Genomic DNA, 27,995 nt, shown 5'->3' on the forward strand with positions numbered 1-27,995 from the left:
GTTTAAATGCCTGAGCTTTGAAAGATACGGTGTTGGAAAGAGAACAATAATGGCGACGTTTTGAGGGTAAAATGATGGCTGTAACACTGTGGACACAGCAGCAGTTGAAAGAGAAGTGCTTAAGATGAATCTTGGCACAGTGGCAGGCAGAGCTCGTTAAGCAGGCAGGTGTGAGCCTGGTTGCTATAGTGACCGCACCCAATGGCTCCATACACACGGACACAGACATGCACCTCACTTTTGCTGCTTAAAATGAACAGAAAAGTCAGGCCGAAACAAATCGTTCCCAAATGAAAAGTAAAAGTCGTATTGACGAAATTCTTTCACCGTGAGTGACAGCAGCTTCTAGTCTACTGAATTCTCAGTTTTCATGCCTGTGGAGTTTATTATATGGACGTGGTGACAGTGGAAAGACACCATGCTCTTCTGATTTTCAAACGAACCTTCTGAGCCATTTTAACATTAGAGTCTATGGAAGAGTTGGAGGGAGGAGGCTGTGCATTGGTGACTTTCATGAAAGAACCATAACACCTAGTACAATAGTAAACACATTGGATGAAAGAGGACAGCCATGGCTACGTTTTGAGGGTAAAATCATACCTGTAGAGCAAACGCTGCGGACACAGCAGCAGTTTTAAAAAAGATTTTAAGATTATTTTTTTTTGCTCCTCTCACTCTAGCAGTTGAGCTGCCTCACTCTAGCCCCAACATTCCGTCCCATACACACCCATTATAAACTTTGAAACGGGTGAAAAAACATCATGAAACTTAAACTGGAACTGAAGAAAAAGTATAATAGATATTGAAAAGATAAATACAAGTTGAATAGTTGAATGTCTTGTCTTCGTTTTAAAGTTTGAATGGTGGCTCTATGTGAACGTATGTTGAAGTAGTAAGAGTTTAAAAATGAGTAAGTTGAATGAGAATTTGAAGGGTCTCCCCATTGAAATACATGGGAAATTTTTGTTGAATAAAGTTGAATAAAATTAAAAATATAAATGTTAAAAATGAGAAAAATACAAGCAATCATGTCCAAAAGAATAGGAATCTAATGGTGTTTGAATGGTTTTTCTAAGTTGAACGGTTTTGAAGGAGTAGGCTTTCAAAAAACGTACGGAATAGATAATAATAAAATAGAAGAACTAGAAAGTGCATTTTCTGAAGAAACTGCAGTGTGAATGCTTGAATCTGAATGTATGCATTGAAATGAAATAATTACTGAATTTAAGTTAAAAATTTTGAATGAGATAAAAAAAAAACCCGAATTTAACCTGAAAACAAAAGTGCTGAACTGCTAAAAGCTGAAGGTTACACAGAAGAAGAAGTTGGAAAAAAGCTGAAAATGTTTTAAATGTAAATTAGAAAAACCTAAGAAATGAGAAAAGAACATTTAGAGTCAGAAAACATCTGAAAGAATATTAAAAGGTCATATTCTTTGAATCACTGAATGACTAAAATGTGATCCCTCCACTTGGATCCACACAGTTTAAAAAGTTTACATCTCTGAGCTTTGAAAGACAAGATGTTGGAAAGAGAACAACGATGGCGACGTTTTGAGGGTAAAATGATGGCTGTAACACTGTGGACACAGCAGCAGTTGAAAGAGAAGTGTTTCAGATGAATCTTGGCAGAGTGAGAGAGAGAGCTCGTTAAGCAGGCAGGTGTGAGCCTGGTTGCTATAGTGACCGCACCCAATGGCTCCATACACACGTACACAGACATGCGCCTCACTTTTGCTGCTTAAAATGAACAGAAAAGTCAGGCCGAAACAAATCGTTCCCAAATGAAAAGTAAAAGTCGTATTGACAAAATTCTTTCACCGTGAGCGACAGCAGCTTCTAGTCTACCTAATTCTCAGTTTTCATGTCTGTGGAGTTTATTATATGGACGTGGTGACAGTGGAAAGACCCAATGCTCTTCTGATTTTCAAACGAACCTTCTGAGCCATTTTAACATTAGAGTCTATGGAAGAGTTGGAGGGAGGAGGCTGTGCATTGGTGACATTTATGAAAGAACCATAAGACCTAGTACAATAGTAAACACATTGGATGAAAGAGGACAGCGATGGCTACGTTTTGAGGGTAAAATCATACCTGTAGAGCAAACGCTGCGGACACAGCAGCAGTTTTAAAAAAGATTTTAAGATTAATTTTTTTGCTCCTCTCACTCTAGCAGTTGAGCTGTCTCACTCTAGCCCCAACATTCCGTCCCATACACACCCATTATAAATTTTGAAACGGGTGAAAAAACATCATGAAACTTAAACTGGAACTGAAGAAAAAGTATAATAGATATTGAAAAGATAAATACAAGTTGAATAGTTGAATGTCTTGTCTTCGTTTTAAAGTTTGAATGGTGGCTCTATGCCAATGTATGTGGAAGTAGTAAGAGTTTAAAAATGAGTAAGTTGAATGAGGATTTGAAGGGTCTCCCCATTGAAATACATGGGAAATTTTTGTTGAATAAAGTTGAATAAAATTAAAAATATAAATGTTAAAAATGAGAAAAATAGAAGCAGTCATGTCCAAAATAATAGGAATCTAACGATGTTTGAATGGTTTTTCTAAGTTGAACGGTTTTGAAGGAGTAGGCTTTCAAAAAACGTACGGAATAAGAAAATATAACTAGAAAGTGCATTTTCTGAAGAAACTGCAGTGTGAATGCTTGAATCTGAATGTATGCACTGAAATGAATTAATTGCTGAATTTTGAGTTAAAAATATTGAATGAGATTAAAAAAAAACAAAAAAAAAAACGAATTTAACCTGAAAACAAAGGTGCTGAACTGCTAAAAGCTGAAGGTTACACAGAAGAAGGAGTTGGAAAAAAACTGAAAATGTTTTAAATGTAAATTAGAAAAACCTAAGAAATGAGAAAAGAACATTTAGAGTCAGAAAACATCTGAATGAATATTAAAAGGTCATATTCTTTGAATCACTGAATGACTAAAATGTGATCCCTCCACTTTGATCCACACAGTTTAAAAAGTTTAAATGTCTGAGCTTTGAAAGATACGGTGTTGGAAAGAGAACAATAATGGCGACAATTTGAGGGTAAAATGATGGCTGTAACACTGTGGACACAGCAGCAGTTGAAAGAGAAGTGTTTAAGATGAATCTTGGTACAGTGGCAGGCAGAGCTCGTTAAGCAGGCAGGTGTGAGCCTGGTTGCTATAGTGACTGCACCCAGTGGCTCCATACACACGGACACAGACATGCACCTCACTTTTGCTGCTTAAAATGAACAGAAAAGTCAGGCTGAAACAAATCGCTCCCAAATGAAAAGTAAAAGTCGTATTGACAAAATTCTTTCACCGTGAGCGACAGCAATGTCTAGTCTACCTAATTCTCAGTTTTCATGCCTGTGGAGCTTATTATATGGACGTGGTGACAGTGTAAAGACACCATGCTCTTCTGATTTTCAAACGAACCTTCTGAGCAAGTTTAACATTAGAGGCTATGGAAGAGTTGGAGGGAGGAGGCTGTGCATTGGTGACATTTATGAAAGAACCATAACACCTAGTACAATAGTAAACACATTGGATGAAAGAGGACAGCGATGGCTACGTTTTGAGGGTAAAATGATACCTGTAGAGCAAATGCTGAGGACACAGCAGCAGTTTTAAAAAAGATTTTAAGATTAATTTTTTTGCTCCTCTCACTCTAGCAGTTGAGCTGCCTCACTCTAGCCCCAACATTCCGTCCCATACACACCCATTATAAACTCTGAAACGGGTGAAAAAACATCATGAAACTTAAACTGGAACTGAAGAAAAAGTATAATAGATATTGAAAAGATAAATACAAGTTGAATAGTTGAATGTCTTGTCTTCGTTTTAAAGTTTGAATGGTGGCTCTATGTCAATGTATGTGGAAGTAGTAAGAGTTTAAAAATGAGTAAGTTGAATGAGGATTTGAAGGGTCTCCCCATTGAAATACATTATAAATTTTTGTTGAATAAAGTTGAATAAAATTAAAAATATAAATGTTAAAAATATGAAAAATAGAAGCAGTGTTGTCCAAAAGAATAGGAATCTAACGGTGTTTGAATGGTTTTTCTAAGTTGAACGGTTTTGAAGGAGTAGGATTACAAAAAACGTACGGAATAGATAAAATATAATAATAATAATAACTAGAAAGTGCATTTTCTGAAGAAACTGCAGTGTGAATGCTTGAATCTGAATGTATGCACTGAAATGAATTAATTGCTGAATATTAAGCTAAAAATGTTGAATTAGCTGGAAAATAAAGAATTTTTAACCTGAAAACAAAAGTGCTGAACTTTTGAAAGCTGATGTTCACACAGAAGAAGTTGGAAAATAACTGAAAATGTTTAAAATTTTAATTAGAAAAAGATGAGTAATGACAAAAAGAAAATGTAGTCAGCAAACCTCTGAATGAATAACAAAAGTTCATATTCTTCTAATCACTTAAAGAGTGGAATTATGTTTTATAAATCTCTAATTCATAAAAAAAATAATAAAAATAAATGTAAAAACAAATTTGTTAAATTGAACTGAAAAGATGAACAAACATTCTGGAGAAAATATAAACTTTCATATACAGCATAATGTTTTTCAGACATATACACATATGTATATCATGTTTAATAGTACCGGTATTATATACATCAATTTGTTTTGTATGTCATAGAAAATAACATAAAAATCTTAAGTCATATTTTACAGCTTCTTTCTGAAAAGGACTAGTAGAATAAATAAAAATAACTAAATTAAATAAGTAAATAAAAATAATAAGCAACATATGAAATACATGAAAATTCCACTTTTAAAACCACAATCCTGAACCTTTAAACTGTGTTGGTTTCTTAGAACATGGCTGAACAACTGTTTCTATTGGTCTACTTAATCTACTGATCTGTCTACACATCTCTTTATTACTCATTACTCATTTTTATGTTTTAATGTAAACAGAGTCCACACAGTGGTAAAAGAGAACTGTATAGAGACTTTTGAGTAAACTCAAATGAAAGCGTAAGGTGGTGACACAGTTTAACACATGCAAATAATCAAATAAAAACATTAGTCCTTTTTGTGAACATGGATAAATAAGTATCAATAGTTTACAGCATTGTTCAGCCATGCCGCTAAATGCTTTTTTACACAGTGTTTTAACCTGGGCTCAGACACAAAGTCCCAAATTTAGTTAGTCCCTGACTTTGAGTTGTGCTTATGACTAATTATTATACACAAGTCTTTATCTATCTGAACTCTAAGGACACAAATATGAAAAAACCTATACTTACCAGCTGATACTCCACACTACACACTAGGTGTGCCATGTGACCTGAAACTTTGGTACAAACTCATCATAATCATTCTGTTAACACTGTTTTTTAACACTGTTTGTGTTGCTGTTCAGCAGTTTAAAATGTTTTAGATTGGATTACATGGAATGAATTTGAATTTTCTTGGGGGTTTTGTGTGTGTTTTGTTCTTAGCAGATTTTTTCTTCCATACTGTTGAATTCCAGTTACCACATTTCTGGTCATATGACATCCCGAGTGCCCACTTAAAAAAATCCCTACAGTTAATTCAACATTAAAACAAAATAAAAATATGTTAAATAAATAAAGGTTTGCTCTGTGATGAAATACTAAATAAGCATACATTGTACAGAGCACTAACAATGAAAACAATCCTTTAGCCTGTTGATCAGAGAGAGGCAGTCATTGTATCCATTTAAAACCTGTAATCACAGAGCACAATGTTACTGTGAAACTATGAAGTCCCATATGATCCTCATAATGTCCAGTGACTTCAGAGTGGATCCTCCTTGTCATCCGGCCAGAGTTTGATGTGTGGCAAGCAGCACAGAAGCAGGATAGCTGAGAACTTTAAAAGAAGAGCAGAAAACAGCAACATATGTAGTTGTAAATGTAAATATCAGTGATACTTGTCTTGTCAAAGGGAATAAAATAATGAAAATGTTAACTTACACACTCATTTAGGGAGGATCTTGACACTGCACAGAGGAGGCACAGTCAGTCTGACAATGATGGTGATCTCCAGGGATGTTTTCCTGCAGCAACATTCCTGCCAACTGGCCGTATGATCCAGAGTAGTTGGTTTGTAGTGAACAGAAAGGTGTATATGTTAGGTAGTGTGCACTCAGAGCTGGTCCTAAGAAACAAACACATCCTGTAATAAACTGAATACCTGTAGTAGTGCTGCTGCAAATATAAAGCCCTTCTATCATGAGTGGTTTCAAAGAAGGTGTTTTGGAGGCTCAGTCACAGAAACTGTGCAGTCTGTTCAGTCCTGAGTGTCTCAGCTCTGAAGGGGATGGATCACAGAGGGAAACACCTGAGTACAGACATTACAATACACTCTAACACTCCTAAGGTCAAGTGAAAACACAATTTAAACAGTTTACAAAGAATGAACACATGTTTTCATGGAAATTATGTCATTAACCCTTTTTGTTGTGAGTAAATCTCACCGACTGCTTGTGGGACAAGCTAGAAGGAAGACTTATCACAGAATGTCTCCTGTGCTCCAGATGTGAAGTCTCACGCTCTGATCGTACGGTGATGAAGATGGTGATGATGAAGCCTCTCTGTTCTGTGGCATTACAGTTTCTGGCTGCTATGTGCCTCACACTGTTGGATCTTACATGTGAAGATTGGAGAAGACACAGGAGGACTGTGTCGCTTGGCGTTTTTCAGCAGCAAGCCAAGAGTGAAAAACAGGTAGAGAGAAAATTTAGCAGAGAGAACAGACAGAGCAGGAGAGACACGGCTTTAAATCAAACCGCAAAAGGATTGTTGGTTTGGCAAAATTTCTCACAAACCACAGAGTGAAATACAGATGGAAAGAAGGCAGAGACAATAGGTGGAGCAGGACAGAGGATAGAGGGGTTGGGGGGTTGGGATGTGAGAGAGAAGACTGGAGATCTGGTCCTTGTTCTTCTTCTTCTACACACTCTGAACAAAAAACAAGAAAAAAAAATAATTTTATTAAAATTATATCACATGGTAATTGTATGAACTAAATGTGACTACTCCAAAAGGACAAAACAAATATTCAAGCTAAACTGTTGTCGGCTGCCATGTGCAAAAAGTTGCATAATTGGGCACTTTTTAAAAGAATAAATATTTAATTAAATTCAGCAATAATATTTTTAAATACAAATATGATTGAGTGAATCATTAATTAATCACATGTAGTGTGACTACAAAAATGTACGAAAAAAATATTTTAGCCCAATTGTTAAGCTGCACTTATGTGTATTTATTATAAAATTGTGTTTAAAAGGTCTAGCACAAAGTTTGAACCCATCACTTTACAGCTTATATTAGTCATATTATTTTTTTATTTTGGTCTACTTCTCTTACAGTATGTGCACACCTACCAGGCAAAGCACAGTGTCAGTCAGGTTCCTGAAAGAAACGAGAAATAATACGTTAGTTGTCTGTACAGTGTTATCAGACTAACAGAAATACAAAGCCCACACGACATGATACACTGAACTTCTAGTCAGCAGGGTAATTATAGAGTAATATAGCACACCAACTGATACAGCAGTCATTTTACAATTCAAACTAGTTAACTGAAGTATTGCCACTTATGTAAGGCTACTGTTAGACTGTTACTAGCCTTAGCATTGCTGCTAGCGCTAGCATTCCGGCTAGCATTAGCACTTCAGTTAGTGTTAGCAATGCAGCTAGCGTTAGCATTGCAGCTAGCGTTAGCATTGCAGCTAGCGTTAGCAATGCTGCTAGCGCTAGCACTCTTACTGTTAAAACTGAGCCACAATGGCAATAATAAAGCTAATTTCTTACTTTTGTCTCACTGACCGGCAAGAAATATCACAGGAATATTATTTTTGTCAGTTAACAACTGCTAAGGCTAGTGTTAGCACTATAGCTAGCGTTAGCATTGTTGCTAGCATTAGCATTGAAGCTAGCGTTAGCACTGCTGCTAACAGCAAAACGTAATAAACGTATATAAATGATAGCGAAGGTTATTCTTTTTTCTTTCTTTCTTCTTTGAATTGTTTTTAACTCTGTTGGACTTGATATGTGAGTTTAAATGTCAAACATGTATTTTTTCCATCATAAAAATAAAACACTGCAGTACTGAGTGTACTGTACTTACCACAGCAGAGAGCAAAGCGGAATGACGACAGTTGGTCCAGTGATAGGTTAAAAACAGATGAGGCGTTCAGGTGGTGCTTGGAAATTTGACCATCAGTTTGAACAGCAATAATGAGCATATACATGTCTGTGTGTTGGTCTCTGTGTGTGACAGACATAGAGAGATAGAGGGAAAAAATACACTATACTAGTGTACAAATTGGTCCTTTTTGCCCAAGTATAAGCGAATGAGTGACATACAGAAAAACAGGGCAACTGGCATTAAATGAGCAAATAAAAAGTATTAAATCTTGAACTGTTTTGTGGGTTTTATTTTAAGACTACTTTGAGTGTATTCGTGGGGAGATAAACTATACAGACTATAAACAGAGACATTAAATGAGATTAGGTTAGTTAAACGTTAGTTAAAAGGTGGGGAAATTAACTACAGACCGATAGATGCTGAGAGCTTTAATTATCCAGTCAGAAAGGATGATTTTGAAGTCATCAACTGACTCCAACTGCCCAGATCTGAAAAACCTTTGTGCCAATCACAATGCTCTACTTAGTTGGCATATACTAACTAGTGACAAACTATTAATCTGTGGCAAAACCCTGTCAAATCTGTCTTATTGTACTTTTGAAAAAGTTAATCTTACTACAATCTAACATTTTTAGGTTTAACCTTGGCAGAGTGAGAGAGAGCTCGTTAAGCAGGCAGGTGTGAGCCTGGTTGCTATAGTGACAATGGCTCCATACACACGACACAGACATGCACCTCACTTTTGCTGCTTAAAATGAACAGAAAAGTCAGGCCGAAACAAATCGTTCCCATATGAAAAGTACAAGTCGTATTGACGAAATTCTTTCACCGTGAGCGACAGCAGCTTCTAGTCTACTGAATTCTCAGTTTTCATGCCTGTGGAGTTTATTATATGGACGTGGTGACAGTGTAAAGACACCATACTCTTCTGATTTTCAAACGAACCTTCTGAGCCATTTTAACATTAGAGTCTATGGAAGAGTTGGAGGGAGGAGGCTGTGCATTGGTGACATTTATGAAAGAACCATAACACCTAGGACAATAGTAAACACATTGGATGAAAGAGGACAGCCATGGCTACGTTTTGAGGGTAAAATCATACCTGTAGAGCAAACGCTGCGGACACAGCAGCAGTTTTAAAAAAGATTTTAAGATTAATTTTTTTGCTCCTCTCACTCTAGCAGTTGAGCTGCCTCACTCTAGCCCCAACATTCCGTCCCATACACACCCATTATAAACTCTGAAACGGGTGAAAAAACATCATGAAACTTAAACTGGAACTGAAGAAAAAGTATAATAGATATTGAAAAGATAAATACAAGTTGAATAGTTGAATGTCTTGTCTTCGTTTTAAAGTTTGAATGGTGGCTCTATGTCAATGTATGTGGAAGTAGTAAGAGTTTAAAAATGAGTAAGTTGAATGAGAATTTGAAGGGTCTCCCCATTGAAATACATGGGAAATTTTTGTTGAATAAAGTTGAATAAAATTAAAAATATAAATGTTAAAAATGAGAAAAATAGAAGCAGTCATGTCCAAAATAATAGGAATCTAACGATGTTTGAATGGTTTTTCTAAGTTGAACGGTTTTGAAGGAGTAGGCTTTCAAAAAACGTACGGAATAAGAAAATATAACTAGAAAAATTTGCATTTCCTGCGAAAATGCAGTGTGGATGCTTAAAGCTGAAGCTGTATGCAAAAAGTAGCTGAAAAAGCTGAAAAGTTGCAGAAATTGTAAAAACTTTGCAGAAGCAAAAGAAGTTTGCTAAAATGGAATAACTTAGCAGAACTGCAATATCTTAGAGGAAACATAATACTTGGCAGAAATACAATAGCATAGCAGAATTTAGCAGAAATATTGTAACTTACCAGAAACATGATAACTTCTCAAAAATACAAGAATTTAGGAGAAATAGTATAAGATAACAGAAAGAATATATTTAGCCAAAAATACTTAAACATTACAGAAACACTATGATTTAGAAAAATAGTACAACAGAGCAGAAATATTGTGATTTACCAGAGACACTGTGATGAACTATGAATATTGTAATTTTAAATTGAGACTATGTTTTAGCACAAATATTATAATTTGGCAGAAATACTATAATTTAGCAGAAATACTATATTAAGCACAAATCCTATAAAAAGCAGAAATGGTATGATTAAGCACAAATACTACATTTAGTAGAAATACTTTGTTTTAGCACAAATCCCATAAAAAGCAGAAATACTGTACTATGATTTAGTAGAAAAACTATAATTAATCAGAAATACTAAATTTAGCAGAAATACTATATTAAGCACAAATACTATGAAAAGCAGAAATAGTATGATTAAGCATAAATACTACATTTAGCAGAAATACTATATTAAGCACAAATCCTATAAAAGCAGAAATAGTATATTAAGCACAAATCTTATAAAATAGCAGAAACAGTATGATTTAGCACAATAGTAATAAGTTAAACAGAAAAATTGGAAAAGCAAAATGGACAGCTGAAAAAATGCTGAACATGCTGAGGGTCCCTCAAATATACTTGTTAAATGACAAAAATCTGCAAAAAAATTTATTACAGCCACACAATCACAAATATGTACACATGAGGAAACACACATGCACAGAGAGACCCACACACAAGATCCAATTCAGTCAACCAGTCTAAATATATTGAATTTAAATCTTAGAATGAGATCATCCCATTAAAAGCCTTTCTCTCTCTCTCTCTCTCTCTCTCTCTCTCTCTCTGTCACACACACACACACACACACACACACACACACACACACACACACACACACACACACACACACACACACACACAGGGAGAGAGAAGTAAATTTCTAGGTCAGCCTGGGAGCTGCCGAATTTAAATCCACCAATCAGAGAGGCTGTGCACTTTTCCCCACCAAAACAGGTGCATCTGTTTACACACGCAGCAGCACAGAGAGACACAGGATTTTTGCAGTCTATTTCTCATAGTGACGACTCCCCTCAAACAAATGACCGTAATTTCCTAACCGTAGGGGCTAGAACGGTCATTCTTACACCGTTTTGTTCAGAAGAGATGGGGGAATCTTCAAGTGTTGACAATTTAATATTAAAATATGAATTTTTAGAGATATATGACATGGATGACTTGTTGACTTAGAAGCCACGAATTCCCCAATATGCAAATTTGAATGCCTGAGACCACATATGTGATTGGCTGGCTGGGAAGCCGTGCAGGCCCTGATTTGTGGATTTGAATTCCTCAGCCCTCAGATATGATTGGCTGGCTTAGAAGCCACGAAGGCCCCAATATGCAAATTTGAATGCCTCAGGACACTTATTTGATTGGCTGGGAAACTGTGCAGGCCCTGATTTGAAAATTTGAATGTCTCAGTCCTCACAGAGGATTGGCTGCCTGGGGACCTGGCAGAAATATATAGAAATACTATTATTAAGCATAAATACTACATTTAGTAGAAATACTATGTTTTAGCACAAATATTATAAAAAGAAGAAAAACTATAATTTAGCAGAAATACTATATTAAGCACAAATCCTATAAAAAGCAGAAATACTATAATTTAGAACAAATAGTATAAAAAGCAGAAATACTATAATTTAGCAGAAATACTATGTTAAGCACAAATCCTATAAAAAGCAGAAATACTATAATTTAGCAGAAATACTATATTAGGCATAAATCCTATGAAAAGCAGAAATAGTATGATTTAGCAGAAATACTGTATTTAGCACAAGTACCGAAAAGTACCAGAAATACTATGATTTAGCAGAATAGTAATAACTTATTGAAACACAAATGCACAGAGGGACACACAAACACAGGCTCTAATCCAGTCAACCAGTCTAACTATATTCAATTTAAATCCTACAATGACATGCTGCCAAATAAGGGCAGGGTCCTCTCTCTCCCACTAAACACACACACACACACACACACACACACACACACACACACACACACACACACACACACACAGAGAGGGAGAGAGCTGCCGAATTTAAATCCACCAATCAGAGTGGCTGTTTACGTTTTCCCGCCAAAACAGGTGCATCTTTTTACACACGCAGCAGCACAGAGAGGCACAGGATTATTGCAGCCTATTTCTCATAGTGAGGACTCCCCTCAAACAAATGACCATAATTTCCTAACCGTAGGGGCTAGAGCGGTCATTCTTACACTGTTTTGTTCAGAAGAGATGGGGGAATCTTCCAGTGTTAACAATTTATCATTAAAATGTGAATTTTTAGAGATATATGACATGGATGACTTGTTGACTTAGAAGCCACGAATTCCCCAATATGCAAATATGAATGCCTGAGACCACATATATGATTGGCTGGCTGGGAAGCCGTGCAGGCCCTGATTTGTGGATTTGAATTCCTCAGCCCTCAGATATGATTGGCTGGCTTAGAAGCCATGAAGGCCCCAATATGCAAATTTGAATGCCTCAGGACACATATATGATTGGCTGGGAAGCCGTGCAGGCCCTGATTTGAAAATTTGAATTTCTCAGTCCTCACAGAGGATTGGCTGCCTGGGGACCTGGCAGAAATATATAGAAATACTATGATTAAGCATAAATACTACATTTAGTAGAAATACTATGTTTTAGCACAAATACTATAAAAAGCAGAAATACTATAATTTGGCAGAAATACTATATTAAGCACAAATCCTATAAAAAAGCAGAAATAGGATGATTAAGCATAAACACTACATTTAGTAGAAATACTATGTTTGAGCAAAAATCCTATAAAAAGCAGAAATACTATATTAGGCACAAATCCCATAAAAAGCAGAAATAGTATGATTAAGCATAAATACTACATTTAGTAGAAATACTATGTTTTAGCACAAATAGTATAAAAAGCAGAAATATTGTAATTTAGCAGAAATACTATATTAGGCACAAATCTTATAAAATAGCAGAAATAGTATTATTTAGCACAATAGTAATAAGTTAAACAGAAAAATTGGAAAAGCAAAATGGACAGCTGAAAAAATGCTGAACATGCTGAGGGTCCCTCAAATATACTTGTTAAATGAAAAAATCAGCAAAAAAAATGCACAGGGAGAGAGAAGTAAGTTTCTAGGTCAGCCTGGGAGCTGCTGAATTTGAATCCACCAATCAGAGAGCCTGTGTACTTTTTCCCGCCAAAACATGTGCCTCTTTTTACACACGCAGCACAGAGAGGCACAGGATTATTGCAGCCTATTTCTCATAGTGAGGACTCCCCTCAAACAAATGACCATAATTTCCAAACCGTAGGGGCTAGAGCGGTCATTCTTACACCGTTTTGTTCAGAAGAGATGGGGGAATCTTCCAGTGTTTACAATTTATCATTAAAATATGAATTATTAAAGATATTTGACTTGTAATGCACCATAACTGAGTAGAGCGAAGCAAAAACTGCCTTGACTTGCCCTCAAACAACGCTTTCTAACTCGAAATCTATTTGGAGTATCGATATCATTCTTTCACCGTAAGAGACAGCAGGCTTTGGTGAACAATCATGGAAATTTTCAGGTCTCTGTGGAAATCCAACAAAAAGTTATGACGAGAGAAAAAAGTGGTTCATTTCCACAGTTTGAAATCTGAAGAAATCTGAGCGAAGGACGAATTTCCTACCCTCAAACAAGTCCAACTCATTTCAGAACGGTAATAGGTGAGAAAGAAATTCTTGAATTGTGAGCGTCAGGGGTGTCTGAAGATATTCGGGGACAAGCCTCATGTCTTAACTTTGCTTCGTTAAGGAGATATGACGATTCGAATATGCCTCTCATTACAGAAATCCAGCGGTGATTTTGAACAAGCTCTCCATTCACTTTATATGGAGAGTTTTCTGACCTTGTGTTAGTCTGAGGAGATTTGCAAAAATTCTATAAATCCCACAACAATGATGGTGACATTTTCTGAAAGCCAGCAAAAATACCTACGTTTTGATGTATAATTTGTGGAAGTTGAGTGAAAATTGAGCAAGTAGCAGGAAGTTGTTCGGACATGAAGTGAAAATTGCAAAACCTTCAGTGGAACACTGGAAGCCAAGAACATAGCAACCATAACAACACATGTATTTTGTGAAAAATCACAATTTTGCAACTCAAAACTTTAAGAGGCATAAAAGTAAAACAGTAAAAGATTTGAAAAAGCTGAATCATACCTGAATAGCCCAATAATTTGTGAACATTTTAAAGTTTGAATGGTTGTTCTAGGTGAAAATATGAGGAAGTAGTTAAGTTTCAAAAACAGGCAAAATTTAGCAGAATTGCAGAAGTTTCCCATTCATTTCAATGGGACAAATTAAAGGAAAAAAGCTTAATATTTTAAAAAGTATAATAGTTAAAAATAGCAAAAATCGTAGCAGGAATTAGCAAAAATAGCTGAATAGTTTAAAGTTTGAACGGTGAAAATAGCACAAAAATTGTGGAAGTAGTTAAACGGCGAAAAGTGTACGGAAACACCCGGAATAATAATAATAATAAAGAATAAAGAGAAACAGGAACTCAATAGTGTGGATGCTTAAAGCATCCACACAACTAGAAAGTGCATTTTCTGAAGAAACTGCAGTGTGAATGCTTGAATCTGAATGTATGCACTGAAATGAATTAATTGCTGAATTTTGAGTTAAAAATTTTGAATGAGATAAAAAAAAACAAAAAAAAAAACGAATTTAACCTGAAAACAAAGGTGCTGAACTGCTAAAAGCTGAAGGTTACACAGAAGAAGGAGTTGGAAAAAAACTGAAAATGTTTTAAATGTAAATTAGAAAACCCTAAGAAATGAGAAAAGAACATTTAGAGTCAGAAAACATCTGAATGAATATTAAAAGGTCATATTCTTTGAATCACTGAATGACTCAAATGTGATCCCTCCACTTTGATCCACACAGTTTAAAAAGTTTAAATGCCTGAGCTTTGAAAGACACGGTGTTGGAAAGAGAACAATAATGGCGACAATTTGAGGGTAAAATGATGGCTGTAACACTGTGGACACAGCAGCAGTTGAAAGAGAAGTGCTTAAGATGGATCTTGGTACAGTGGCAGGCAGAGCTCGTTAAGCAGGCAGGTGTGAGCCTGGTTGCTATAGTGACCGCACCCAATGGCTCCATACACACGTACACAGACATGCGCCTCACTTTTGCTGCTTAAAATGAACAGAAAAGTCAGGCCGAAACAAATCGCTCCCAAATGAAAAGTAAAAGTCGTATTGACAAAATTCTTTCACCGTGAGCGACAGCAATGTCTAGTCTACCTAATTCTCAGTTTTCATGCCTGTGGAGCTTATTATATGGACGTGGTGACAGTGGAAAGACACCATGCTCTTCTGATTTTCAAACGAACCTTCTGAGCCGTTTTAACATTAGAGTCTATGGAAGAGTTGGAGGGAGGAGGCTGTGCATTGGTGACATTTACGAAAGAACCATAACACATATTACAATAGTAAACACATTGGATGAAAGAGGACAACGATGGCTACGTTTTGAGGGTAAAATGATGGCTGTAGAGCAAACGCTGTGGACACAGCAGCAGTTTTAAAAAAGATTTTAAGATTAATTTTTTTGCTCCTCTCACTCTAGCAGTTGAGCTGTCTCACTCTAGCCCCAACATTCCGTCCCATACACACCCATTATAAACTCTGAAACGGGTGAAAAAACATCATGAAACTTAAACTGGAACTGAAGAAAAAGTATAATAGATATTGAAAAGATAAATACAAGTTGAATAGTTGAATGTCTTGTCTTCGTTTTAAAGTTTGAATGGTGGCTCTATGTCAACGTATGTGGAAGTAGTAGGAGTTTAAAAATAAGTAAGTTGAATGAGAATTTGAAGGGTCTCCCCATTGAAATACATGGGAAATTTTTGTTGAATAAAGTTGAATAAAATTAAAAATATAAATGTTAAAAATGAGAAAAGTAGAAGCAGTCATGTCCAAAAGAAGAGGAATCTAATGGTGTTTGAATGGTTTTTCTAAGTTGAACGGTTTTGAAGGAGTAGGAGTACAAAAAACGTACGGAATAGATAAAACGGAATAATAAAGATTAGAAGAACAATACTGTGAATGCTTTTCAAGCATTCACACTAATAATAAAGATTAGAAGAACAATACTGTGAATGCTTTTCAAGCATTCACACTAATAAAGATTCGAATAACAATACTGTGAATGCTTTTCAAGCATTCACACTAATAATAAAGATTAGAAGAACAATACTGTGAATGCTTTTCAAGCATTCACACTAATAAAGATTAGAAGAACAATACTGTGAATGCTTTTCAAGCATTCACACTAATAAATAAAATTGATTTTCGGTGGCCCTGGGTGTCATGGTGATGATGACGTGTTTGAGTGCAGGTATAAAAGCAGGAGGCAAAAGTGGAATTCGGGTTTCACGTTTGAGCGCAAACAGGAGCTTTTTCCCACTAGTGCTGTGAAAACTCGGATTTTTCAAGCTACAGCTAACGTTTGAAAATCTTCAAGAAGGATTTGCAAAATGACTTCTTCAAACTTGAGTCGCGAGATGCACCTGCTCTCCCTTTTCATTGAGGAGGTGTTAGATCAACGCTATGGTGAGTACAGCAGGCTAATATGTCAGAGTGCTAGCAAACAAATACAACTTAGATTTTTGTCTTTTATTGTTTGGAAGTAGGACTTCATGAGTGTTAACATTTAGGATGAGATGTTTCATACTTGAGTAACATCAATTTTAACATGTGCCAGTACGCTATAAAGATGGCGCCATGTTTTTTTTTAATTGCTAACGACTTAAGGCGTTGGAGGACGCTGACGTCAGCGCGCGGCCGTTTTTGCATGTAGAGGGTTTGAGTTGACATGTTTGGGCTGCTGGCGCTGAGTTATACGTGAACGTTTCATAGATTGTGAATGTGTAAAGCTGGAGAAGCTGGAGTTTTAAAAGTTCACAGAGTCGCAGGATGAGTTTGAGATTGAAACAGTGTGTGCCTGCAATAAGGAGGTGGGAGGTTTCTCACCTAAATGTAGCTGCTTTATCCTCAAAATATCGATGCTCAACTAATATGAAGATATTACTCCTTAATGTGAATGCGTATTAAAACCTCAGTGAAAATCCACGCAGCCTTACACACATGAAAACTTTTACCAGGTGAAAAATGTGAAGGCTTTCATAAACAATGAGTTCTGCTGGGAGCTTCTTACTGTTTGTGTGGAAGAGCTTATGATGATGTAAAGCCATGTCTGGACAATTTAAATTCAGGCTTTAATTTGTGTGATCACATGATTAACGTAGACGCACGCTTTGCTTTCTCGTAGCTGATCTGGTGAGTCCAGTCACTGCACCTCAGATGGTCGTCACTAACTTGAGGAACCGTGAACTGAGCAGGAGGCATCTGAACTCCATGACTCACCTGGTCCTCACTCTTTACCATAGCCTGGTGACTGGGTCCAAGGACTTTCCTTGCATACCTTTTAAAGGATGGTTCCACCGGGACCTGGTGACGACACCATTTGTCAATGTGAGGCAGAGCCAGAGAGAGAACACCACTCCTTCTCCTCCTACGGACTCACCAGCTGGCATGATGCTGCCGCCTGCGGGCTCCAGCTCTCATCCACGCTTCCTGACTCCAGTTCTTCCAGAGAAAGCAGATCTTGCTGTGCTGAAGGCAGATCGGAGGAACTGTGTCCGCACCCTGACTGTCGACGGCCTCCCCGTCACCAGAGTCATCTCCACTGTTTACCAAACAGAGGACACTGAGATGAAGAACCGCTGGAGAGTAACAGACTACAGCGCGGACGGCAGAGTTCTCACTTCGGTGCTCTGCCGTTTTCTAAATATGTCGGCAAAGCGTGCTAAGAGGAAGGCGGAGGAAGAGAGCAGCATCCGGAGCCCGACTCAAGCAAGGAAGCGCTTGAGATTATAATATACAGTGAAGCATGTCGAACGTCAGCAAGCCTGAACAAAGTGGTAAGTAGTAAATAGTGCTTAAGGTTGTTTCTAAAAGAATGTCCTAAAATATTTGAAAATCGTCGAGGTTTTAACTTTTATTCTTTCTTTTCTGCCTCTTGTTTCTAAAAGTCAGGCAAAAGAGTCACGCTGCAAAGAAACACCACACAGAAGATTTTCCCTCAGTAAAATGGTGAATATATTCATCTTGTTATGACGTTTGCTCACAATAACCAGGAGTGTTTCTGAAGTGATTCACTCTCATTTGGTGTTATTTGATCCAAAGACAACTGAGGGTCTTCAGAGCAGCGTGAACGGGCGTCATCTGAGAGCAAGACAGTCCTGGCGCCTTTGTGGTTCCCTCCAGGTACTCCAGCTTCATCCCACAGTCCAGAGAGATGCAGTTAGGTTGAATGTGAGTGTGAATGGTTGTCTGTTTCTCTGTGTTAGACTGACCTGTCCAGGTTATACCCCCGCCTCTGGCCCCATAACAGCTGGGATGGCTCCAATGGTTAAGCAGAAGAAATGGATGGAAGGATGATCCAAAGAGAAACATTGAAGGCCCTCTCACAAAAAAAGATAAGAACTCATTTTACACATTGTTGAAACATCCTGAAAGTTATTTGTTGTGTTTAGAAACTGGTTGAACTGTCATTAGAGTTTGTTTCGACTTGTTGTTCATTTCTTATTCGGTTCAGCTGTGTTTCTATGTGTCCTTAGTTCCCATAATCAGCCTCCTGTGTGTAAATATAGTGTCAGTCTCCCTTTGTCCCTTGTCAGAGTGTTAGTCTCCGTCCCCTCATGTTTCCTTGCCTCAGTAGTTCTGTTTCCTACAGTTTTCCCCCAGTATAGGTTTTGGTTAGACTTTTTCAGTTCCCTTTGTCAGTCTTTGTATTTGGTATTTCCTCATCAGTCTCATCACTTTCCTCTCCAGAGAGAAAACAATAAAAAGACCTGAAGAGACGTCTATGCAAACGCTCTCATTGTGAAAGATAAGTATACATCCAACTAATCTGTGACTCTGTCACAGCTCTGATCAGCAATTCTTTCAGGTTTGTCTGTTTTGATGATGTTATTAATTGTTATTATCCTTTATCCAGTTAACTTTCAGAGAGGAGCGGAGGGAGGAGCGAAGCCAGCGTGCTCTGTAAACTGTCATTAAAAAAAAGATAAGTATATATTGATTTTATATTATTATGACAGCTCCTCCTCAGTGAACACTTCCTCTAGTTGCTGAAATCATTTACTAATTTTTTTCTTCCCATTTGTCTTTTGTTTTTCAGAGAAAACAGAGGAGCCAAGGTGACATTAAGACCTAAGACAGGACGGATTGAACCCTTTCTCGTAAAAAGATAAGTATTCACTCTGCTTTTAATCAGAATATTGATAAATATCTAAAATTCTGCTCACCTGGTTGATAAAGTTACTAAAATGATTCCCTCTTTTCTGTCATTTGTCCTTTAGAGAGAAGATGAGGAGAGTGAACGTCAGCAAGAATGAACAAAGTGGTAAGTAGTAAATAGTGTTTAAGGTTGTTTGTAAAATATCCCAAACATTAAAAAACTTGTTGAGGTTTTAACTTTTATTCTTTCTTTTCTGCCTCTTGTTTCTAAAAGTCAGGAAAAAGAGCCAAGATGAGAAGAAACTCCACACAGAAGATTTTCCCTCAGTAAAATGGTAAATACATTCATCATGTTATGACGTTTGCTCACAATAACCAGGAGTGTTTCTGAAGGGATTCACTCTCATTTGGTGTTATTTGGTGTTTGTCTTTGAAAGGAGAGGAGCAGTAACGACACTGGGAGACAAACAACAGGATGATCCAAAGAGAAACATCAAAGGCCCTCTCACCAGCTTTCATTTATTAAATTTGTCTTTACTGAACGATTTCTGGTGTGTACTTGTGTTGATACTCAGACAACAGCTCGTCTTTCTGTTTGTGCTGGAAGATTCAGGCAAACACATATTACATATATATGATTGTTATATGACACAGTTTCACATTTAGTGCTATATGATAATGATAAGGTCCAGTTTAATGGTATTGCTAGTGTCTAATGAAATGAACACGTGATTTTCAGATCCAGCAAAGTGAATATTTTTCACTGTGGATAAATTACATGGAAACGTTTAATGAGTCATCAGCTATTTCACTACAAAGATGATGTGATTAAAGGTTCTCATACATGCAGGTCAGAAGTTTTGCTCCATCCTGGATGTTAAATGCTGATCAATGTTTACACATATCTGCACATTTCTAACAGCTCATTTCACAGGTCATCAGTCTCCTGACTGCATATGCAGAGTTTTATCATCACGTGTTCATGGCAGACAAACATAATTATGAATTCTTGTTTTAGTTCCATTCAGTCACTCAACATCAGGTGTCTGCTTGTCCTGAGCTGTGAGAACTACAGTGAGTTGCTTTCCTCTTTAGCTTAGTATTAATAAACCAGGTCGTAGGTGGGCACCTGCATCAAGGAGTCAAGAAGCATATTTTATTGTTTAATGGTGAAAACAATGGATTGTTGGTCATTTGTTTAATGGAAAGACTGAAAGTGCGGCCTGGTGTTGACTTACACTTATTCAAAGTGATGAAGTACCAACAGATACTAAAAGTCACAGCCTGAAACACGTCAACTGCTTTATTATTTCTAGTTATAAATAAACTGTCAGTTTATGGCCCCTGTGGCTCGATCAGGCCCCTTCCGGGATGTGGAGATATTTATTATTTACTATAACTTGTGCTTATGTTGGTTTTTGCTGTGGTTTCGCTACTGTGTTTTTCTCTTTTTGCTTGTTTTTATTTTTCCAGCAGGTGATCAAACTGATTTTTAGTGTCTTCTCTCTCTGTGTCTCTCTTCTCCTATCTTTTTGCTTTCCATCTCCTTCCGTTGAGCATCTTCCCAACTTCTCTTTTCTTCATCTTTCTCTTTCCCATCCCCAGTCCTGTCCGTTCTGATTGTAATCATTTCAAAGTAAAGAAAAGAAAGAAATAATAAAGAGCTAATACACTTTGACAATCAAGTGGACCAGTGTGGCAAAAGCTGTAATGATCCAAATTGGGAAAATAAATCTGTTGGACTGGTAAACTAATATACTATAATAATACGGTATGAAAAATGGCAAACATGAGAATTCTGCGTGTTTTCCTTCTTATCTGCAGACTAACAGTCCACAGGTTTGGTGCTCAGGCTCTGATTTGTTCCCTGGAGATGGAGGAGAGAGAGCACAGAGGACAGCAAGGTGGAGGAGTGAAGGAGAAGGTGGTGCAGCTCAGTGTCCAATCAGGAGTGAGCATCTCTATATATGTATATAGAATATATATATTTCAAGTTGTTGTTGTTTTTTGTTTTTTAAAGCAAACACTAAAACTGTCACCCACACCTCTGAAGATAAAGATAACTAATCATAAATAAAGGGAATATTATCATGATGAGGACACTATCAGAGGTAGTTCAGGGAACTGTTATACTTCAGATACCAGAAAAATCGTTTTTCTTTTCTTGTTTTTTTGGCTTAACTTCATGGTAGTCAAAATGAAGAAGAGTGCTAAGTAAGTAAAAGCTGCATGGCAAAACACACACCTTCACTGCAGATGCATGCACAGAAACCAGTATTTTTTGTATCTTAAATATTAAGTAGTGTGTGTACAGTAGTCAATATAATGGGATGTGACCTAAAGCAGCGAAAGAAGAGTTCTTACAGCATTTTGCAATATTTAGGATTTTATTGAACACTTTTACCTTTCAACATTTGTAACATTAGTGAGTAATGAAGCATTGCAGAATAACCCTGTGTTTTTGGTTATTTATTGTACACTACAAGTAAACAATAAGCTAAACATCTGTCACTAGGGTTGCCAACTCCCTGAAAAATAAATAAGGGACACCTCGTGGCCAGAGCCGGGCAACCCAGTTCACCCTTCCCAGTGTGGTGAATTTTGTAGCTCTTTTTTTTGTGTGTGAAATTATTTTTTAACCATTTGACTTGAATTTGATTTAAGCAGATGCATATTAAATGCCCGTGGTTAACAAAAGGATTACACAAGGCCTGTAAGAAGAAAAATTCTTTATACAGACAATTCACTAAGTTAAGAACTGAAGAAGCAGAGTATAGATATAAAAAATATAAAAATAAACTAACGGAAATATTAAGAACTAGTAAGAAATTATACTATACTAATTTAATACATAAAAATAAAAACAACACTAAAGAGATATGGGGAATACTTAACACTATTATTAAAGGTAACACAAAAAAGTGCTCATATCCAGATTATTTCACTAATAATAACAGTGACAATTACAATCTAAACGAGATGGTGGAGTGCTTTAACAGCTTTTTTGTAAATGTGGGACCGGAGCTGGCTACAACAATTCCAAAAAGTAATCACAGCGAAATGTCACTGATAGAAATAAATTCAAAGACTATGTTCTTGTCGGGAGTTACTGAATTAGATATTTTAGATGTAGTTAACAACTGTAAGAACAAGACCTCTACTGATTGTTTTGGTATAGATATGACATTAGTTAAACGAATCATACATAGCATTGCCAGACCTCTAGCTTATATATGTAATTTATCATTTCAAACGGGGAAATGCCCAAAGAAAATGAAAATAGCTAAAGTTATACCCATATATAAAAGTGGAAACAAACACATCTTCACTAAGTATCGACCAGTGTCCCTGCTCCCACAGTTTTCTAAAATATTAGAAAAACTTTATAATAATAGACTAGGTAAATTTATTGACAAACATAAACTAATCAATGAAAGTCAGTACGGATTTAGGACAGGGAGGTCAACTTCAATGGCTATCATTGATGCAATAGAAGAGATAACCAACAGTCTGGATAGAAAAAGACATGCAGCAGGGATATTTATTGACTTGAAGAAAGCATTTGATACGATTAATCATAGCAGATTATTTAAAAAATTAGACAGATATGGTTTTAGGGGAGTGGCCTTGAAATGGATCCAAAGTTATTTGACTGAGAGACAGCAGTATGTGAAGATGGGCGAATTTGAATCGGGGTATTTGGGCATTAGCTGTGGAGTGCCACAAGGATCAGTTCTGGGACCAACTCTATTTAATCTTTATATAAACGACATATTTAATGTATCAAAGTTATTAAAATTAGTTATATTTGCTGACGACACCAATATTTTTTATTCTAACGACGACCATAGTGACCTAGTACTTAACATTAACAATGAGTTAAGGAAATTAAAAATATGGATGGATGTTAACAAATTATCTATAAATTTGAGCAAAACCAAGGTAATGTTCTTTGGGAATTACAATGTAAATGAAGATACTGTGATAAAAATAGATGGTGTAGTCATAGATGTAGTATCATAAATAAAATTCTTGGGAGTAATGATTGATAGCAAATTATGCTGGAAATCACACATCAGACATATACAAAATAAAGTGTCCAAAAGTATCTCAATCATAAATAGAGCCAAGTTCTTCTTAAACTGCCATGCAATGTTTTTGTTATACTGTGTACTAGCCCTACCATACTTGACTTATTGTGTAGAGGTGTGGGGCAATAATTACAAAAGTTCTCTGCATCACCTGGCTATACTACAAAAATGTGCTATAAGAATAATGTATAAGGTAGGATATTATAGTCACACTAATATTTTGTTTTTGCAGTCAAAACTATTAAAATTGATTGATCTAGTTGAATTCTCAACTGCTCAACTCCTATATAAGGCAAATAAGGGTATACTGCCAGAAAATATCCAAAAGCTCTTTACACATAAAGAAGGAGGTTACAATTTGAGGGGATGTAGTAACTTTAAAAGGCAGATAGTTAGAACTACCAGGAAAGGTTTGTGTGTGTCTGTGTGTGGAGTGAAACTTTGGAACAGAATGGATGTAGAGCTCAAGCAATGTCCAAATATTCATCTGTTTAAATCGAGGTACAAAAAATGTATATTGTCAAGGTACAAAGAGGAATCGAGTGTGTGATTGTTTATCCATGATAGTAAATAATAATATATTCTTTGTATTATTTCTTTCTTTTTTCTTTGTTTATATATAGAATGTTAACAACAAATACTTATATAAACAATTATTTTGTAGAGTTGAAATGGACACTGTTGATATTGTCTTACGCTGTTGTTATTACTGTTATCTCCATTATTAGGAAACAGTAGACCAGAATTAATTCTTAAAAGTAAAATTGATGAAGTTACAACTATACAATGGAAGCAAACTTCATTGATATTTTCATAGCTAAAATATAAATAATATACGGAGAGGATGTAATGACCATGATGGTGATGACTGTGATATTCAGCGGTGGTAACAAAGACTGTATTATTGATGCTAAATATTTACACTACTGTATGTTGTAATTATGACAATGTGATAATTTTATAACCGTAATTGTATGTCACAAATATTTAAATGTACTGCGCAACTACAAAATTTAAAACTCAGATAAGATTGTAGGGGTGCGAGTTAAAAAGCTTGTCTTCATCCCACTCCTTTTCGAGCTAAACTTGTTTTTTCTTTTTTTGTGTAATTGTACATTACAATAACTTTATTATTTGGTTGCTCGAATAAAAGACATTCATTCATTCATTCATATTCTTTGTGATATGACCATATGGGAAACAAATGATCATTTAGCCATTTATTTTTAGCTCAAAATGACAACATTAACACAGTAAAACAGGTCTCTTTCTTAAACAGAAGCCTGTCATGCTTAACTTTTGAGAATATAAGTAAACCTTTCTTTAAAAGAACTCTGTCCTGCTTAACTTAAAATTATATAAATTAATAGAAAACAATAGAACGAAAAATATTCTTGTGACTGTGCGCATATAGTGCATTTAGTACAATTGGCTTCAGTTGAGGTATTATTTCAGCTTTTCTAATGCTAATCAGCTGCTCCTGTTTGTAAACCCGCTTGTTCCCATGATTACGCATCATTACTCATCAATGTATTACTTTTATGTAATAGTGATCTATTTGTTGTAATCATCTATCCTTGTAGTTGTTTATTACACAAAATAAATTATATTATCACACTTCTGGCCACATAGCGCTGATGTTCACCGCACATGCCCATATTAACCTTAACCAGAGGATTTAAAAACAAACAAACCAGTGTTTACATACCATATCTGCTTCTGCCGTGGCCTGGTGGACAAAAAATTGGTTAAGGGTTCCCCGAGCTTTCACGCCCCTCATGTTCTTCATGTGCCCACCACTAGAAGCATGCCTATGGTTAAAGTGCGCCGGCACACAGTGCAGTGCGCTTTAAAGGTGTTATCGTGCATTTTCCCAGCCAGGTGTTTTTCCCATTCCTCCCTGTACTTTTGCAGCCTTGTTTTTTTTTTTCTTTCTCTGAGCGAAAAAACATTGCTGCTCTAATGCTGGGCTCACACTGTGCTATTTTTGGCCCATTTTGAGACGATTTTTGAGTCATGCGACCGATTTGGTGATCGGCCCGATTTTGGCCTTCATCGTGCGTCGTGTAGTATACGTGGGGTAACGAGAAGCGATTAACACCTCACGACCAGCTCCCGATCATCAATCGCTCGTGAGGGTGTCAACGCAACCGCTCACACTGCTCACGCGCAAACACGTAAACGTCGGTGAAAAAGACGGAGCAGCACGGCTGTGCAGCGTGTGATCTGGACACAAGCGATGGAGGCACAACTTGTAGAACTTTGGAAAGCTCATCCGAGCCTTTTCGATGTGACATCACAAAATTATCACGACCACAACAACCGTGAAAATAGTTGGATCTACATGCTGCTCAATCACAGCTGCCTGATCATGTTTTTCATTAGCAATTTAGCAAAGTTGATGGTGGTGGTGTGTCTGTGTGAGTGAAAGACAGAGAGAGAGAGCGAGCGACAGAATTTCTGTTATAACCTTCATTTTATGGAGGCACGGTGTGAGCACTCAGGTCGCATCGGAGCATCGGGCCGTATAGTGTGAGACCCTGCATCGTGACTTATGAACTTCTAACCCCTGCGAGTCAACCGTACAGTTTGAGCAGGTGCTGAATAACGTGACTGAAAAAATCGCAGTGTCTGCCCAGCTTTAGGTGTACTGTCGTCCGAGACTTGCACCGCAGTGTCGGCGTTTGTTTCCCTGTTGGCCATGCTTGTTGTTGTGGTCATCTGTTGTCTTCCGGTATTTTCTCCGTAAGCGACCTTTCCTCGACCAATGAGATGAGCGGTAATCTGAATTGTCATACTCGAATAGCTAGGTTTCATTTGACGTAGACGTGACGTCGACGTAAAGCGCGAAATTTGACTGGCGGTCGGAAGTGAAAAAGATAAGCGCAAAATCACAGACAGACAGTACGCAAAATGCCTATGTCCTGTTGTGTTTACGGATGCTCCAGTAGGTCGACCAGAGAAACTGATAAACGGTATTTTAGGGTACCAAAAATAGCCCAACGAAGAGGAGAAAAATGGAAAATTCTAACCGAAAAACGTAGGAAAAAATGGATTTTAAATTTACGTTTACAGTCGGGAGGAGCAGAGTCTGCCAATGCCCGTGTCTGCAGCGACCACTTCGTCAGAGGTAATGTTATGTTTGCAAACGAACTTATTAGCATTAGGTTGTCGTTAAATTCTCGTTTACTTAGTGCTTTTAAGTTAGTAGTCTAATATTGACTTGATTGGGACTATAGGCTGCCCAAGTGCTTTGGATGACGAAGAGTCGGAGGACTGGGCTCCGACGGTCAATCTCGGCTACGAACGAAAACCCAGATCGGAATCAGTTCTCAAACGAGAGAAAAGAATGAAGCTTAAGGCAGAACATCTCCCCCCCATGCATGCGGTGGGCCTTCTGTAGAAAGAGAGCAGCTTAATGAAGGTGACAAGGTGAAAACAGGAGGACTGATGTGCCGGTGCTGTGAGGGCATGTATAACACCACCTACCCAAGTGTTGAATATAAGGAGGCTTTGAAGAATCTACAATAATTGTGTGTTGTTTGTACATGTGTGATGTTTTCAGGGTTTTTTAAATAAAAATCAGCTTTCTTTTTAATTGCTATTAACTGACAGTCAGATAACCAGCTTTTAAAAACATATTCATAAACACTTTGCAGTCAACAAAATTTGCACAGAGGTTATAGATGAAATAAAAGTATCACGTGTGTTCTAGGTGTGTTTATAACTCTGTTATTGTACATATTCTGTGTTATACATCATAATCATTCCAGTCTTTATTTTTTTAACTGTTTTAATCTTTATAAAACTGTTATTTATTTATTTATTTTTGTGATTTCTGCTGTCCTATTGGTCTGGTCTCTCTTGAACATCTGAGAATGTGATATTCATAATAAAAGGATTTAAGTTTACTGCCAAAAAATGATTGCACTTCATAACAGAAATGTGCTAACTGGCTTGAAATAGATTGAAACTGTTATGAGATTGCTTCAGGGAGCAGACATGACACCGTCTTTTAGGTTTCGCCATCACTTTGTATCATGCCATTGACTGAGGTGAGCAGATGAAAGAAGAAGAAGAGCAAAAACGTCAGTGTGTATTTGTGCTATGTTTTACAAAATAGCAAAATACATGAATAAAAGTAAAACATAAATCTCCTTCCATACACCAAAAAACAAATCGCACTTCCGAACAGAGCCAAAAGGGGGCAGCATGTAACAGACGTTTTAAAGAGACTTGATGTGACTCAAACTAACCTGGACCTGACAAATCCTAAACGCCGCTGTCCTCTATGAGACTCTTAATTATGGGTTAATCCATCAATTTAAACATACATTGCAAACAAATTCAAAAGTTGAGGAACAGGTTTTTTAAACTTAAGAAATTCCAGAAAGAAAAAAAAAAAAAACAAGTCACGGGACAATAAATAATATGCGGATTTGTTTCTTTCCATTCAGTTGACATTTTATAACAGAACAATGTATTTATATCTTCAC

The 27,995-nt window shown here is 36.7% G+C and overlaps 1 protein-coding gene and 1 long non-coding RNA gene across 5 annotated transcripts; one reads left to right on the forward strand and one right to left on the reverse strand.

The window, feature by feature from the left end:
* Positions 1-3,646: 3,646 nt before the first annotated feature.
* LOC113012989 (uncharacterized) lies at positions 3,647-8,839 on the reverse strand. Of its 2 annotated transcripts, XR_013901938.1 has the most exons (6): positions 8,119-8,833; positions 7,373-7,400; positions 6,461-6,944; positions 6,178-6,294; positions 5,958-6,061; positions 3,649-5,853 (listed from the first exon to the last, which is right to left on the reverse strand). It is a non-coding gene; the product is annotated as an uncharacterized LOC113012989 (long non-coding RNA). The 2 variants fall into 2 exon arrangements; XR_013901937.1 differs by having other exon boundaries at positions 3,647-5,853; positions 6,178-6,944; positions 8,119-8,839.
* Positions 8,840-16,485: 7,646 nt separating this feature from the next.
* On the forward strand, positions 16,486-27,421 carry LOC113007148 (uncharacterized). Of its 3 annotated transcripts, XR_013901940.1 has the most exons (10): positions 16,499-16,717; positions 17,436-18,087; positions 18,199-18,259; positions 18,353-18,433; positions 18,517-19,422; positions 19,535-19,574; positions 19,683-19,743; positions 19,846-19,959; positions 21,233-26,629; positions 26,739-27,421. XR_013901940.1 is itself a non-coding variant. In XM_080290012.1 (7 exons), exons 1-2 carry the CDS (start codon positions 16,642-16,644, stop codon positions 18,041-18,043), a joined length of 684 nt encoding a protein of 227 aa, XP_080146138.1. In that variant the 5' UTR covers positions 16,486-16,641; the 3' UTR covers positions 18,044-18,087; positions 18,199-18,259; positions 18,353-18,433; positions 18,517-19,574; positions 19,683-19,743; positions 19,846-19,950. The 3 variants fall into 3 exon arrangements, 1 of the variants encoding a protein (XP_080146138.1); XR_013901939.1 differs by having other exon boundaries at positions 16,516-16,717; positions 18,517-19,574; positions 21,233-27,421; XM_080290012.1 differs by lacking the exons at positions 21,233-26,629; positions 26,739-27,421 and having other exon boundaries at positions 16,486-16,717; positions 18,517-19,574; positions 19,846-19,950.
* The last annotated feature ends 574 nt before the right edge of the window (positions 27,422-27,995 follow it).

Source organism: Astatotilapia calliptera, chromosome 15 (assembly GCF_964374335.1).
Source record: "Astatotilapia calliptera chromosome 15, fAstCal68.1, whole genome shotgun sequence".
NCBI classification, from domain to species: Eukaryota; Metazoa; Chordata; class Actinopteri; order Cichliformes; family Cichlidae; genus Astatotilapia; species Astatotilapia calliptera.

Excerpts from the sequence above, each read along its gene's own strand:
- LOC113007148 (XM_080290012.1), top strand. The coding sequence starts at position 16,642 with ATGACTTCTTCAAACTTGAGTCGCGAGATGCACCTGCTCTCCCTTTTC. Across the intron at positions 16,718-17,435 it reads GGTGTTAGATCAACGCTATG|CTGATCTGGTGAGTCCAGTC; the intron begins GTGAGTACAGCA and ends GCTTTCTCGTAG.